Raw genomic sequence first — 17312 nt, 5'->3', positions numbered from 1 at the left:
CCATAGTGTGAATACTGCGAATTCTATAAACGTCACTGCAGAATCATTAATATAATCAGTGGTGAAGCTTAAGTTTATAGTTGGGAAGACATTGAATAAAATGACACTAATACACTTGGATTCCTCCCTTTTTATTTTACTTATTTGATAATACATTTTTTTTCGTATGAGTAATTAATAATTCCATCGTTCAAAATGACATAAATTAAATCACCGGCCACGAGGACAAACAACAATATTAAGAAACACACAGGTACCTATCGGCTATCAGTAATAGCGATTCACAGGGGACCATTACACTCGATGGCGATGTCGATAATTGAAGAAATCCCAATAGCGAGACGTGTCTCATAGCGAAGATAGTAAACCCCACTTGCATTAAAATCCCCCCTGTACCCGCGCGCACATAATTGGGAGACGTTGCATCACAACGTCTCTTTGATATAATATAATATTTGGAAGAGCCGCACGGCCGTATCGCGCGCATCTAATCTATTTTAATAATTCTTAAATACTATAACTGTACAACGAAAAACCAATTTTAACAAATATTAAAACACATATCATTTTTATACCTAATATAAATGACGTTAAAGTTTGTAAATAATTTGTAAAACAAAATTATTTGTTCCGTGTTCTAATTTCTTAGTGGGTAGACGTTGTCTCATCGTCTCCTACGACGCTTCGCCACTGAATATAATTACGCTACACCCAATGGTTCCAAATTTAGATTAATTTCATATCAAAATTCTCGGGAAAATATTCAATTTAAAAAATGTACTCACGTTATTGTTTTAGAAAATAAAAAAATAAAAACGATAATGATGAGTCTTATTGTATTCACTTCAGGTTACACGTGTGTAAAAAAAATAATAATAATGTTTTCAATAACACATAAATTCATCGAGAAAACGACTGTAATAATATGACATAATAACATATAGTGCAGACAACAAGATATAATCGCCTTGCACATCGATTCGGCGGAGTGCTATGCATCCTTTTGCGGCGGCGTTTTCGCGGACATCACGAAGACGGCGTCGTGCAGCCAATAATAGTCCTGGCTCAGGTCGCCTTCGCACAGATACGGCAGTTTTGTCCACCGCAGCACTTCCAACCCGGACGGTTCGAACACGTCGTGCACCACTGAACACACCTGTTCTTCGAACGTCACGCCGGTGATCGGCAACTTTTGTTCCGGTATCGCGGATCCTGTTTACAATTTATATACTATATATATACATCATAAATTATCCCTGCAGCAGAACCCATAACATTGACTTATATGGATAGCTGTTAAAAACGGTTCGGTGCGTCTTAAAGGTACAATCGTCGACTATATATATATTGAAAACGATTCGACGATACCGCTTTTTCACCACTGAAATACACGCTGTGGGCTAAAGAGGTTCATAAATATCAAGGATTTTCGACAGTTTTCGTATACCCACTTGTGCGAGCACATGGATACACAGGTATAGGCATAAGCGTGTCTATAGGGGCGGCAGGGTGGGCAGTGCCTCCTCAGCGACTTTTACCAGTATAAAGTACCTAATCAGTACCAAACTTATGTAGTATGTAAAAATAGAAATTTTACAATTTGCCTCCTCAGCTATGGACGTTTGAAAACACCTATTCAGGTAGGTACATATCCATATGATATACTCCGAATACGTTTATAAGACGCGTTTTGCAAAATAGACGCATTTCGTAACATAAAACGATCGAATTGAGTAACATAAATACCCACTCATTTACTTAAAATTTTAGATTTTTATAACTATTTACAGCAGTAGCAGGGATGATGCTGTATACTCACTGAATTCGTCGAAGGGTCTGTACGGCAACACCAGCGCCACGACAATCCTGCCGTTGGGTTTCACTGCGCTTTTTATTTCGTCCAAGAGCTTCGCCGGATCGCTACACCGGTCCAACAAGTTCAGACACGATACCACGTCGAATTTCTCTTCGCGAGTCCACCACGTATCGACGTCCAACAATCTACTTACAACACATTATTATTTAGATACTACCCATTGTAAAATATACATAATATCGATTAATATTTAGTATAACTCGTAACATTATATATTGTCTAACTGTTCTGAAACCTTAAACAAATTATTGTTATTTAAATATGCGCATTGTACAAAATCTATATAATTTACTTTACTATTATACAGAACAATAATCAAGTGCATCGTTGTATCTAAAAAAACAACTAACGCCAATTATTTTATTTAATGACTAAACTATTTTGTAAAAATGTACCTACTGATAATTGGGTAAATAAGAAGCCGGGTACAGCAGTTAGAAAAAAGGTTGTTTTGTAATAAAAATACGTGAACATAGGACACACCCGGTATTATAATCTTTGAAAGTTGCGGGAAAACACGGATACGGTAAGATTACGCACATTTTTATTTTTCGATCTGAAAATTCATAGCACGATTGCACCAAATAATTAGCACAATTATAAAAATATATATATGAAAATAAAAAATGAAAAAGCGCGCAATTGTTCTGTATCTGGAAAACACACGTACAAATACAAAAATAGCGAAATATGAATTATTGAATACTTACGTAGAATAAACACGGATTACTATTCAAAAATAAATAATTGCGTATAGTATAATATAATGCATGCAATTTTGAAACAAATAAAACAAATTGTACCTATACATATCAAATGGCTAATATGATAATTTACCCAATTGGAAACTCTCATAAAATTTTATAAAAAAAATAAAGACTTTTGTATTACCTATCATCTACCAATATAATATGCAAGCCTACCTATATTGAAAACCATCCATTTATCGTGGTATACTGGTATCACTTTTTTTATGTTAAATTATTTTAAAAAATAAAAGAAATGTCGACCCTATACTAAGATTTCATGTGTGTCTACCCATTACAGTACCTACACCAATAATATAAAAAAATCGGTTTTCAATCATCAATTTTTCAATACTTGAAAAAATTGCTTTCCAATAGTTAGGCAGGTACTTCAATTTAGCCCTCGATATCTACGCATTTAACAGCACCGATAAAAACTGTACAGGGCACAGGCGCACGCATTCTCTTGTGGCTTACAACGCCGTTGTTTTACATCGCCTTATAAATTATTGTTTGGATTTGATAACTGTTAAAAATTTAAGATACATACAACGTACGCGCACGTATAGAATATAAGAGTATATGTGTGATTTCGAGGGGAAAGGGGTAAAAGGTATGCGAAAATGCCGACTTCAAAATATAAACAAATTGCTATAGATGTAAACGTTATGTGTTACACACACGTTCCCCTCCCTATACCGTTATGCTGAATCCCACGGGTCTGCGGGTATTTATTCACGTAATATTATATATTATAAAAAGTAGACCGAACAGTGCAAAAGTTCACCTGAATCCCTTTTGAGTCAAGATCCGGATCATCGGGCCGGACTTTTCGGTTGTGTAGACCTCGCGGATCAGAGGCGCGTATTTTTCGGTAGTAGCTCCGTCGCCGGCACCCAAGTCGACCAGCGTTGTGCCACTGTCGAAAAACGTCAAGTTCAGCAGTCGTCTGATCTGGTCGGTGGAAAACACGAACATGGACCCTCTCCGCAGCAACCTGCGCAACAATTAGGCGGCGAAAATGGAAAATTAAAGACGCACAGTGTAAAAATGGTACCCATACACTATATACATGTTGCAGTTATTACAGCATATTTAATACCTACGTATATGTATGATCGTCCCGATCAAATCATTATTCGTTGTAAATTATTATATTTTAATGATTTATAATTACCCACTTAACATATACAGTGCGGTGTGTCTAGAAAAGCGTTTGACGATAGTTCGTTTAATTATGATATATCTCTATCTGTACTTTATGTGTAAACATTTTTCCAGCAGATAACTTTTGGCGCTTTGCAATACGCGTCGTCTGACATAATCACATATAAGTTTATATCGTTGTACATATATATAATTTATACAACGTGACAATACAGAGCGATTTAGTTATTCATTTGAACGCGTCTGTAATGTATTGTTGTTTTCTATCGTTTTTCTACTTTTTTTTTTTTTGTTATTTGTTTTTATACTGACGTCATCCGCGACACGCCGGCCGTACTGTAAATAATTGTAGAGCACTAAGTTAAATTCAACACTCTATATAATATACGACAACGGCTTAAGCGCTCTGGGGATTTCTTTTTCGGTCGTTCTAAATAATGCCCTTCGGACTGGACGGACACCGCGTCATAAATAAAAACCCGCTACGCCTCCGTCCGTTGCCCCGCACGTATTTGGGTCTGAATGTTAAAAAAAGAAAAGGCCAACCGACTCGATAAACAATAACTTAAAAATTGATATTGCTTTGCCGTTGCGCGCGCGGAGGAGTGCTGTGCGAGGCGACCGACCGCCGCAGACTTTTCAACGACTGTTTATAGAGGTTAAAAACAAGTTTTATTTTTCTGAAATTCGCGCCATAAATGTATGCAAGACGTATATATATATATATATATATCATATATTATATAAATATATCGTGTGTCCGCGGTCGAAAGAAAATCGAGTGATTTATAATAAATAACCGCCGCCACGCGTTTCACGAAGTTTGTGTACACTTCGAAACGAACGCGATTCCTGGCAGTCGTGCTGTACAAATTTAATTAACGAAAACTTCGGAAAGAGCCATCGACTCGTAATAAATTATAACGTGTAGTTTGTTGTTTATGCGATTCGCTGAAAACATTTTAAAGAGGGTGCAAACGTGCCAGCTGACTTTATAATTTTCCGCGTATAACTTATATTATGTACACCGACTCCGAGAACTAGAAATTATGCACGGCGAGAATTAATAATGAATTAATTCACGGAACGTATATACACGAACGTAATATTATTATGATAATTATACAATTATTGTACGGCCAATACTAAGTAACTGCAGAGCTCTGCGAATCATACAATATGCATGTAAGTACTGTGTGCAGAACGACGTAGTAGATACTTACCAAAATTAAATATTATACGTAAAAAAGTGTAATTTTCGAAAACAAACACCTAATAATGATATATATAATAATATGACGTCCACTCTACACGTACCTAGCAATTTAAATTTTCAATACTGTTGACTACGACTTTTTAACGACTTAAGTGTAACAATATTTGCAATTGAAATTGCACGAATCAAATGGAATATCCGCACCATCAACGCCGCCCGTTGCTTAAAAATCCCGTTCTGTAAATTTTTTCTATAGGCTCGAGAACAGAGTATAAGACGGTATTTAAAATATGATGCCTTAAAAAAAAGGTCAGTTATTGTGTACGAAAAATAATTTTTGGCCAAACTTAAGCCTCCTTTAAATTGGCCGAATTCAAAGACTTACGCTTCTGAAGTTATATAAATAATCTATTCGATTTGTATAACAATTTCTCAAAGGTATAGTAGTTACGAAATGACTATTCGTACATTGCATGTAGTATAATAATAGGTACGGTACCTAAGGTACCTATATGGATATATACAATATACTTGTAACAGTTGTAACTTGTTAAATAATTAGTTATGGGTATATTTTAAATTTATAAATTATTATTAATAATGAAATATGTATATTTTTGTATGTATTATACGTATCATAACAATATTATGTTTTTAATGTATAATGTTTTGGAAAATACCTAACGACATGGGGGTCAACCCTTCACCACTTCGTATTTACCGTATACATATGGATACTAATTTTTGTCTGAAAATTAATATAATAATAAAATAAATGCACAGTTTATTTAATATTTATAGTGTATTATCGGTCCTGTCCCTGTGTTGAACTGCAGTAAGAAAAATTTTAATTTATAACTAGTTACAATAGACAAATAAATGTCCTAATAAAATTTAATCCGTCAATTTTTTTTCGCTCTCTCTCACTTACAATTTTTTGAGCTGATAAAAAAAAGAACATAAGGAATCTATATTTTGTTTTTCCTTAACCTTCTATTCTACGTATCCTCAAATATTATTGAATCCCGAAAATGAACTCCTAATAATAAGACACACCTGAAAACTGTAACTTTTGTTGTAAAACATGTTTGAAATTTTCATCTCTTCATTCTACTTAAAACTGAATTGCGGCATAGATGTTTCATTGTATGTATTTATATTTTCAAACCTAATTACCTGGCATAGACCTCTGCAGGTTCTGTAAATTTAAATGTGGATTAGGTATAGTAATACTCCTATAAATCCAATATTATTTAGTTTATGAGCTTATGTTGTATGATACATTTAAATTGAATAATACCTAATCATAGATACAATTACTTGCAGCTAATGAATTAAAGTAATACAAATGTTATGAGCAATTAGTATATGTGCCTAAAGTAAGGTAAGATTTAAAGTACGACTATGTAAATTAAGTATACAATCTGTACCTTTATTAGACAATTTATTAATTTGAAGACTTTATAATAAATACTATTATTTATTTATTGTTTCAATACTTTAAAGAAAATTGTTGTTAACATTATTTTTATTATCTGAAATTTTAATTGGACCAGAATAATTATACTAATACCTATAAGTAAATTTTTTTGATTCAGGATTAAATATATTTTATACGTATTTACTTAATTTAATTTTAATTTGCTACACATATCGTGATGGTTTATTGTATACTAAAATTCACTAAATTAAAATGATAATACTTCAAAATATGCAAAAAAAATTATTGTACTATTTAATCAAGAATAAGCCAAATCATGGACATATTTGACAACCAATCAATTTGGACTTAAGGAAAAAAACACGCAAATGCATAGAAATCCTAGCCCTACTTATAAGTTATAATTTTTGGTCGTATTCATGCATGTGTATTATGTGTATTGTGTATACATTTATTACCTTTGTGTAAAATTGTAAAGATATCTGATATTATGCGCTTACTAAAAATATTTAGGTACCAACAATAGCTAAAATTTAGAGGTATTTACATATATTTTGAATAATATTATGTATATCGTATAAGATAATTTTTTTAATTATTTTAATACTGAATAATATATATTTTAATATTATAAACAATAAATATTATGTACAATTATTAAGAAAATAAAAATCGTTCCAATAATAGCACTGATTATAAATAGTAGGTACTATTAACTATATACATATAAATATATTTATATAAGTCTAGCTATGTTATACTTTTAATGCGTTTTTTTTTATTATTATCAATACAATAATATGATTTGACCTATGTATTATAAAATTAAATTAGAATATCAAAAATGGGTTTTATTACCGTAATGAATTGATATATAGATAAAGCACAGATTATTAAGGTTGTACATTAATGCATCAATGTATTACAGAAGCTCGGAGTGCCACAAACGTTTGTTATTATTATTATTCATTGATCGCATTTACAAATCAAAAACAAAATTCAAATGTCAATTGTTTCTTTAATTTTTGACGTATTAATATAAATGACCCATCAAAATTCGTTAAAAACTAAACCGTATATGATCCCTATAATCCTATTTCAGAAAAATAGGTTCCTATTTGAATTTTAAAAGTTACCCCTAAAATCTATAATTTTTACTTAATAAAAAAATTAATTAACACAAATTAATCTAAATTATATGACTTAAAATAATTTTCACAAGGATTATTTTTTCATTATTTAAATTAGCCAAGCTAAAATGCACATACAATTTGGAACACCCCGACATATTATATGTATATACTTACCAAAAAAATTAAAATTCATAATTATAATAATTATATTTTAATTGTATAAACAAAAATGTGAACCGTAAATACCGAAGTCACTTTTGAGTCTAAATATATACCTACCTATTATACAGAAAATTATATTTAATTATTTATTTTTTATCGCGCAACGTCTTGTATGAATTTATCGCGGAAGCACAGAAGTCGGTACACAATAACAAGTCGTCAACAAAACTATATGTCTCAGTTTATTTTAACAATTCGGTGGGGTTGGTTGGTCAGGAAATCGTCGGTATATGTGTTATATATATTTTAAAGCACGTATACGCGTGAAACTCAAAGTGGCAACTCGAATGTGCGTTAATAGTATACGCATCTATATATATATATTATATTACCTTATATATATATATGTGGTGTATATCCGATCGGACCGATTAATCGCTTGTCGCGAGTGCGTGCAAAACGGGGCAAAAGACGGCGGCAGGAACCGGGAGTTAACGAGAGATCGATCGGTAGTTTCCTCTAGAGCGGCCTCACATTTATACATACATACATACATAGACGTCCCATATATATATATATATATATGTAGACACGCAAATAACACTATATTTACGTGTACAAATACACACACACACGAGTGCGTGCGCTCGTGAACAAAGCTGTATGTGTGTGTGTGTGTGTGTGTGTGTGTGTGTGTGTGTGTGTGTGTATCGTCTTGTATAGGTATATATGTATGTGTGTGTATAAATATGCGGAGACGTGCGCGCGCGTCAGGAGGATTCGCCAGAGAATAAGAGACCTGGCGAGAGGAGGCGGTAACGACGGAGGCGGCGGCGGCCAAAAAAGAATAATATTGTTCTTTCTACACGTATACGGATGCTGCATGCGTGTGTTTTTTCTTTTACTCTCCCCCCTGCTCCTCATCTAGTCCTCGGTGTGCTCCGGGTTCGTTATTTCGCGTCGCGCGCATTTCCATATTATATATATGTATGTATGTACACACACTCGCATACACACATATATACTCGCGACATACATCCACACGCGTACACATATAACATATATATATATAGGTAACAGGGTTGACGATGACGGCAGAAGAGGGGTGTAGGAGGGGGAAATAAATTACGAGCTTTGGTATCGGACGATGGTGGGGCGGTGGGAGGTCGAGTAAAGTCGGCGGCGGGGTAGACAAAAAGGCGCTAACAAAAAAAAAAAAGAAAGAAAAAATAGAAAAAGAAAGAGTGAGAGAGAAAAAGGTCGCATTTATCCGGAGAGGAGAACTATAGTCGCTTTCCTCTCTCTCGCTCTGCTCCTGCACAGTGCATACCCCATCGTTCTTATTCTACAGCAGCTCTTCATCTTGCGCGCGTTGTGTAGCTTTTTTCATCCCCCGCCGCCGCTGCCGACGAGACAAACGACGACGACTATACGACGGCAGCGGTTCAAAGGCCCGCAAATTGCCAATCAAGACGGTATGTACCCGCCAAGCACAGATTCAAAGGCATTTTATACATATATGTTATTATTATTATTATTATTTTTTTTTGCTTATTTATTTACTTTTTTCCTCTTTTTAGCCTATCAATATTCCCCAGTCGTTGCAGTCGACGATGTTACACGCTCCCGGCAGTATATATATACGTCATCACCGCCTGAGCCCGTTTTACATAATATAATATATACGAGTATGCACCACCTATAGGATATATTATAGAAGGTCATGCATACATAAAATATACATCTATCACTTTTAATCCACCACTATGTTGAATTGTGAAAATTAAGCAACAATATTTTCGGTATTTTATTATTATTTTATTATACCGTAGATACATGAACAAAACCAACTTTACTGTGTCTTAGAAATTGACTATGAAAAATCTTTAAAAATCAGTAAGAATTAAAAAATACAAACTCAAAAAGATAGAATCGCGAAGCGAATTTATAATTAAATGCAATTAAATAGTTGTATAAATCATTTTACATAAATTTGTTACAAAAATATATCCCGTTTTGACGTTCTAATATTGTTGAAAATGGAACTTAAAAGGTCTAACTTTTTATGTTATGTGATTTTTATGAGATTTTGAGGTAAGTTTATAACGGGCATACTATATATTGAAAATTTATAACGGAAGTGACGGTGAAAAAAAATTAAAAATAACCAAAGGGAAGTAACCCGTCAGTCATTATTGAATAGGTAAAACTAGGGATATATTTTATTATGTACTTTTTTCGTATTAGTAATTAATTTTTCTATAAGTTAATAGGTAGATTGTATTTATTTTGAGTGATAACAAATCACATATATCATCTAATAATAATTTTAATATTATTATTTATTAATATATAGGTAACTGTTATTAACATATAAGTTAACATACCGAGAAACCGTAGAATGATATAAATAAGTTGGCGACATAAATAGTTTAAAAGTTAAAATGAACCTAAATCTTTATAAAAAATCTTTATGTACAGTAAATATTAATTTATTTTAATAACTTACTTACTCATTACATTTTTAGTTAAGAGGACGCTATACCCGCATGTGTTGTCTCTGTCTTATACACGCGTAACATAGTTAACAATTGTTTTGCGCGGGACAACTTTACTCCTTCGATATTCATATCAAAATTACCAAAATTTTAAATCGCATTGAGAAGAACTTTACTTGTGTTGTAGCGTTTTAATTTTTTTGATAGTGGTGACCAATAATTTTTAATAATTAAATGAAAAAGATCTAAAGTTCTCAAACCGATAACTTTAATTGCATTCATGTTATTAAAAAAATTAAAACGCTACGATACAGGTAAAGTTCTTCCCAACGGGATATATAATTTTGGTTGTTTTGATTAAAATATCGAGGGAGTAAAGTTATCCCGCGCAAAACAGTTTTTAACTATGTTACCCGTGTATAAGACAACACATGCGGGTATAGCGTCCTCTTAAATAAAGTAAGTAAAAATACTCCTATTTTTTCGCATTCCACGACTTACGCATATTGTACACATACTTAAATAGTATATAAATAGTAATTATAAAGTCAATAAAAATAAAAATATGTTAACAATATTAACAATCTCATAACATGGTAAAAATACCTGGTGTATTGACACAATTAAATTAATTTAAAAAAAAAATAATCTCCCGCTAAAAGACATTTAGTATTTATTTTACTCATATTGTAAGTTGCAAAAAAATCTAAAAAATGTATGCAAATTTCATAAAAACAAATATGTTACAAAATATTTATAAAAATATTAGCACATTGTAAGTGTAATTAATAGGTGTTGTTAATGTCATTGTATATTATTGATAAAATATTTAATAATCATAAAATTTCAAATAATTTCGTTTAATTCGTCGTCAACCCAGACTCGTCAACGTGCGATTAACTCTTGATTTCTTATTAAGAGCAAAACCTTCTCGAAAAAATATAAAGAACTAATTTTGAAATAATAATCTGATGTCTTGTAAATGGGGACCTACAGTAACAGATGTAAACTACAATCTCTGTAAATATTTATAAGTTCAATTGTGTCGTTCAATGGCCTTTGACTTCGCTTTAATGATAATAATAATAATAACAAAAAAGAAAATATGCAAGTCTTCGATGCTACAAAATTTGAATTGCTAATAATTTTTGTATTATATTATAATTATAGTCATATCACTGCAGAAGTGTGTGTAAAATATATTACATTGCAGTTGCAGTGATTTTTTTATAACTCTTTTATTTTATTTACATTTTTCATCTTAATGGGTTTTGTGTTGGTATAATAAAATATACTAGAGAGACACGGCGATGAAAAGTTCGAAAACTATTAGCTTTAATTCACAGAAAGTATTAATGTACATTAAAGGTTAATGATTTTTCCGATAAAAAAGTGTGTTAAGTCAATTTATACGAGGTACACGAAACAAAACCACGCAAAGCATTTATTAACATATTATTAATGTTTATATAATATTATACGCATAAACGGCCTTAACATTTTAAGTATAAGCGAATATTGTAAATAATATTATAATATAGTGTTGCACGCCACGATGTTGATTGTGATATTATAAATTATAATATACAAAACGTAAATATACAGATTTTAATAATTATTATTGTGAACATAAAAACCATGTTAATCGTTGCAATTGTATATAATAATATTTTTTTAATATACCTAAAATAATTATGAATAGGTAAAATATATACACTCTTTCAACGGACATAGTAATTTAACGCTGCCTGAAATAAAAACACCGCGCCAATTAGGTTATCGCGGTTCAACTAGACGTATTGAAGGCAGTAGGTAAGTACAATGTACACAACTATAACTTATGATACGTAGAATATTATAATAAAATATAATATCAAATTGATTATCGCGGTCACGTCGCATTTTCGTTTCCGGTTTTTCGCCCAATCCTATAGAATATGTCGATCATCATGACCGAACGAGACGCGTTTTCATCTCCAATTGGCCCTCGTCCCGTCGTCGTCGGTCATCGCCGATCGCCTTTTAAAACGGTCGTTGTTATCGCGGCTATTTCGTATGTACGAATGATAATCGACGTACATTACACATTATTACATAATGATGTAATAAATAATAATATATATTTTTTCGACCACAACGGCGGAAACGAACAGATCTCAACAGCTTCGGACACGTCGAGTGCTATGCGACAGGACCGCACGTTCTATTTTCGATGTTAATCCAAAGTAATATATAAATTAAACCGTTTTACTAGTTATATAGTAATATTTGATAAATTAAATATCATAATATTACCTATATATATTTTATTATAATGATGTAGTTTTTGTCGTCTCTCCTGTTACAGATAAAATAAGTCGTCTTGCAGAAACGGACGCGCGTTATTACGCGTGTGCTTATAAACAATATTGTGTATACATATATTTAATTATTTAGTACAGGATTCTATATTTCTACAGCTACCAGATAGTGCGTAATGAGAAAAAGCTATAAAAATAAACGTGAAAAAACATTCATGTAAAAAATTAGTTTCCAGACGGCTTGCGTATTGTATGTTCGCGTATTTAATCGTCTGCATTAAAATAAACTAATATAATATACGTTATATTGCGCTCGCGTATTACTATAGTAATAACAATATATATAAAGGCTATATTATACGTATATCGTAAATTATGTACATATTGTTGTATGGTGTGATATAATATAATAACGTTTGGACCACGCGTTCTTTAGCTGTTATACATATACAGATTGTAATGACGTTATTAATATATTTACACACACACACACACACACACACACATATATATAGGTACCTACTAAATTAGTCTATATAATAGGTGCGCGCGTGTAAATGTTTCTATATAGACATTACGTTCTGAAACGTTTTTGCCCACGTGAAACGGACGACGACCACCGAGTTAATTTTTATTTAAACTAATTCTTAAGGCCGACGAGTTTTAATTTGTTATTATTATCTATTATTATTATTTTTTTTTTTTATAATTAAACGTTTTATTTTATAAATGACTAAACGTCACAGTACGAGAAAAAAATTTGAACTGACGAGGCGATATTTTACATTAATTGTATAATATTGTACTAAGTTTTGCAAACAAACGTACAATAGGTACCTATACATAAAACGCGGACGAAAAGAAAAATCTCATTGACTAATTAATACGAGTTGGTTCAATTTAACCCATGAAAAAAGGTAGGTAGCTAATAGCTACTAGCTATTGCTAAATGTAAAATACATGTATTCTACAAACCCGCGCAGTGTCAAATAATGATTGAATGAAAAGTGTTGAAATACTTAGAAAAGCTATTTGTAAACCACGAGTTATTTAAAATCATTAATTTTTCGCATTTATTATAAATTGTTTAAATTTTAAAACAATTACTTATAACCAGCACACCTTGCAGAGCTTTTCATCTGCGTAGTTGAACACGACGCGAAAACACAGTGGGCTACAATACTGTTTATAGAGAACGAAACGCGCTTGGAAAAAGAATAACAATAACAACAACAAGTGACTATAATATCATTATACGTATAGACGGCGTCGATGTTTGTGTCGTCCAAAGGAACGTTCTTGTACAACAACGGTATAGTTTCTATACACTTAAGCGCCGCCGTTAAAGTCGAGTAAAATGATAATGATAATAATAATAATAAATATATACGCGAACGAGTATTATTATTATTATTATTATTATATTCACACACAATAGCAGCATCGCGCCGCGACACAATGTGTAGAAATATAAAGTAAGTATAGACGTGTGTTGTATACGTATATTATGTTAAATGAGCGTGAAGGGAGGTGCATGCCCGCGCGAGTTCTCCCTTATTATCGGCTCGCGCGAACGGCAAGTATTTTTTTCCTTTTTCCAAGTTATTTCACATCGTCGTCATGTATAACCGCGTTGTTCGCCGTGTGTACTCCGTGTAAGATATACCTACATTATATACACATACATACAATACATATAGGTATTATATTATATTGTACCGCTGTATGTAGTTAGTTTATATACCTATAAGATTGCGCGCACGAGAAATAAACGATCATCCGATTTATGCTAATTTTATTATTATTATTAAGAGTAGCAGCAGCAGCAGTAGTAGTAGTAGTAGTAGTAGTAGTAGTAGCAATTGCAGTTAGTTGTAGTAGTATTGTGTACTTTATATAAAATGCACGCGGCACTTTAATTAAGTTTGTATCCATACGAATAATAATGAAAGAAGGGAACTAAAAAAAAAAATCAACGAATGCGCTCGCATGCATCTCTATAATCTCTATACCTAACATATGTACACGCATAAAGATAATATTATACTTATACACACGTCTTATATAATCGGCATATCAGTCAAATCGTTTATGGTAAATTAGTATACTGCAGTGTGCGATCAGAGTTATAGCTACGCATATATATCCTGTATGTGTGATGTTCGCTTTCTTAATGCCTATCCAACGAGGGGAGAGCTGTAGGTTAATAAAATAATTGAATCGATAGCAGTAGATTGTCTATATTATATATATATAGGACTATAGGGGAAGTTAAAAAAAAAAACTAATTTACATGTCATATTATATTATAGTGTATAAACTCGTACATATACGGTTAATATAATATATAGTAAATATTGATGAGAGACAAGATATTGTACGTTTAGGCGTCCCCTAAGCCCTGCTACACGTTGCCAAATGTCAATATTGTTAATAAGAGATGGTAAATATCTATGGATATTGCATACCTATATGCTGTAATCTTTTTTTGTTTCAATTATTTCTCATTCTCTCTTTCTTTATTCTTTGCTATTAATGGGATAAATGACCTAAGTTGTATGATTATTTTCTTACAGTGTTTTTTTCCACTTTTTCCACTTTTCTTTCCGCTATCAATCTATTTATTTTTAGGGCTATGGTCAAACCAGCTTAGCTACACAAGTAAAAAAAAAACCGCGAAATTTCCGATACGATTTTCACCGTTCCACAATTAACCAACCGCGAACGAATAATCTTCGATAAACACACTCGATATGACATTGTAATATTATATAGTATAATATCATTATATAATATATGTATACGACCGTTTAAAAATCATGATTTTGCAAGTCTACATTTTATACATACATTTAGGTATATGTGCACGTATATTTTACTCTAAATATAATATATTTTATAGTCCATATGACGGTAAAAACGTTGGTTTCGCGGATGAATGTATAAGATTTTATGCACTTTAAAGTTCGCAATAAAAATAAAAACGATCTCGAACTGGAGTAAATGATAAAAAGAGAAACAATTGACATAATATTATCGTCCAACGACCGTATGAAATGCGACAATATGATATCTGCACATAATATAATTATATATGGTATATATAATACATAGCTACATAGATATATAACAAAAAAACAAAATATGTTAGAAATAATACATAATTTGATACGACTTGAACTCATATTATGGATAAAATCGTACATTTACATACAATATTATACTATACTACAAAATAGAATAAAGACAATTTTTTTTATATATATTAAATACTGTATAAAGTATAGAGGTATTTATACGTATAAGACACTGAACGAATTAAAAAATTTTCTAACTCATTAAGTTAAGTTGGAATAAGAAAAAGTTAAACAAATTAAAAATGTTTATTGTATTTTTTTTTAATTTAGATAATTGCATAAAAAACAAATTATTATATAATGTAGTTAAAATTTGATATTTTCTCTTTTCTAATAAAAAAAATAAAAACTCGAATATTGTTTGGATAATGCCGTGTAATTAAAACCATTTTGGCCCGGCATAAGAGTTAATTTATTTAGTGTTTTAACATGGATTTAATGTTTAACTTATAATGCCGGGACAATTCATAAAGAACTCGTTCATTATTCAGTATTTATAATGTAGTTATAGGTATATTGTAATTATTTTCAAATTATTGAAGTTATTAGATTATCAATTATCATTATGTAGTCAATAAAACATATATGAATAATTTTCATGCGTATCAATCAAACTTCCAAGTTCCAATATATGGTATGTTAGTATGCGATGGCCTTCGTGATAAGTGATACATACTAAATGCACTAATAATCATAAAAAATAATATTGTAGGAATTTGTTTAAATAAATGTAGGTACTCTTAACCCTACATGATTTACAAATGAAAATTACAAAGAATTTTGAGTTTACCAGTAAGGTAACCTACTTTTATGTTATAAATTATAATTTATAATGAATATTATGATGGCTTTTAGAAGAATTATTATTTATTACCCAGTACATAAATGCGTTTCTATGTTAGTGGTTTATTACCGATTCAAACCAGCTATTAACAATTAAAAAAATATGCATATGGCGTTTTATATATAATACAAAGCTAATTACAGAATATTTTTAATGTAAATATTTTTCCCAAAATTGCAGTCCTAACAACATTGACGTATATTTTATAATCAATTTTACGAAATATAATCATTATAGTTTCTATATATGCCTATTACTATTTTCAAGTTTAAATCTGTCTGCATTTTGCATAAAAACGTTTTAAGTACTTTTTTTTTTTATTTACACATACGGCCTAAACTATATCACCCGAATTTACGCTCCATGGCCTTCGGTGCGTTAAACGGCGATTACGCGGGCAGCGAGCTACATAACAACCTTGTTTTAATTAAAAGGAAATTCAACCAGCGATTAAACCGTCTAGCTACGAGAGACTGAAATAGACTACAATATATAAAAAATAAATAGACTACTGGATTGGTTTGTCGATTACAAACATTACACGAGCAAATGAATACTACATTAATTCACTTTTATAATCGATAATTATTGTGATTAAGTATAATAATCGGTAGGTATAACTATCCACCAAAATCGATTTTACGGTAATTTAGTAAACAACGACGCTCGAATACCAACGAACATAGGTAGGTATTTTAATTATATTACCATACTTATACCTAGATAGTAGATATACACGTTTCTAACTTTGACGCAGTGACGCCAAAATGGAATAATTATGTGGACTGTTGA

The 17312-nt window shown here is 31.4% G+C and overlaps 1 protein-coding gene across 3 annotated transcripts in view; it reads right to left on the bottom strand.

Moving 5' to 3' along the window:
• Positions 1-786: 786 nt before the first annotated feature.
• LOC113551910 (methyltransferase-like protein 9) overlaps positions 787-17312 on the bottom strand; it is a 104477-nt gene continuing 87951 nt past the window's right edge. For all 3 annotated transcript variants that reach the window (XM_026954483.1, XM_026954482.1, XM_026954485.1), the window contains 3 exons: positions 3410-3619; positions 1820-2001; positions 787-1212 (listed from right to left, as the gene is read on the bottom strand). In XM_026954483.1, coding sequence (XP_026810284.1) covers positions 992-1212; positions 1820-2001; positions 3410-3619 — 613 coding nt within the window. In that variant the 3' untranslated portion in view covers positions 787-991. The remainder of the gene's footprint in view (positions 1213-1819; positions 2002-3409; positions 3620-17312) is intronic.

Source organism: Rhopalosiphum maidis, chromosome 2 (genome assembly GCF_003676215.2).
Source record: "Rhopalosiphum maidis isolate BTI-1 chromosome 2, ASM367621v3, whole genome shotgun sequence".
Lineage (NCBI taxonomy): Eukaryota > Metazoa > Arthropoda > Insecta > Hemiptera > Aphididae > Rhopalosiphum > Rhopalosiphum maidis.
This window is presented reverse-complemented; position numbering and strand designations above follow the sequence as displayed.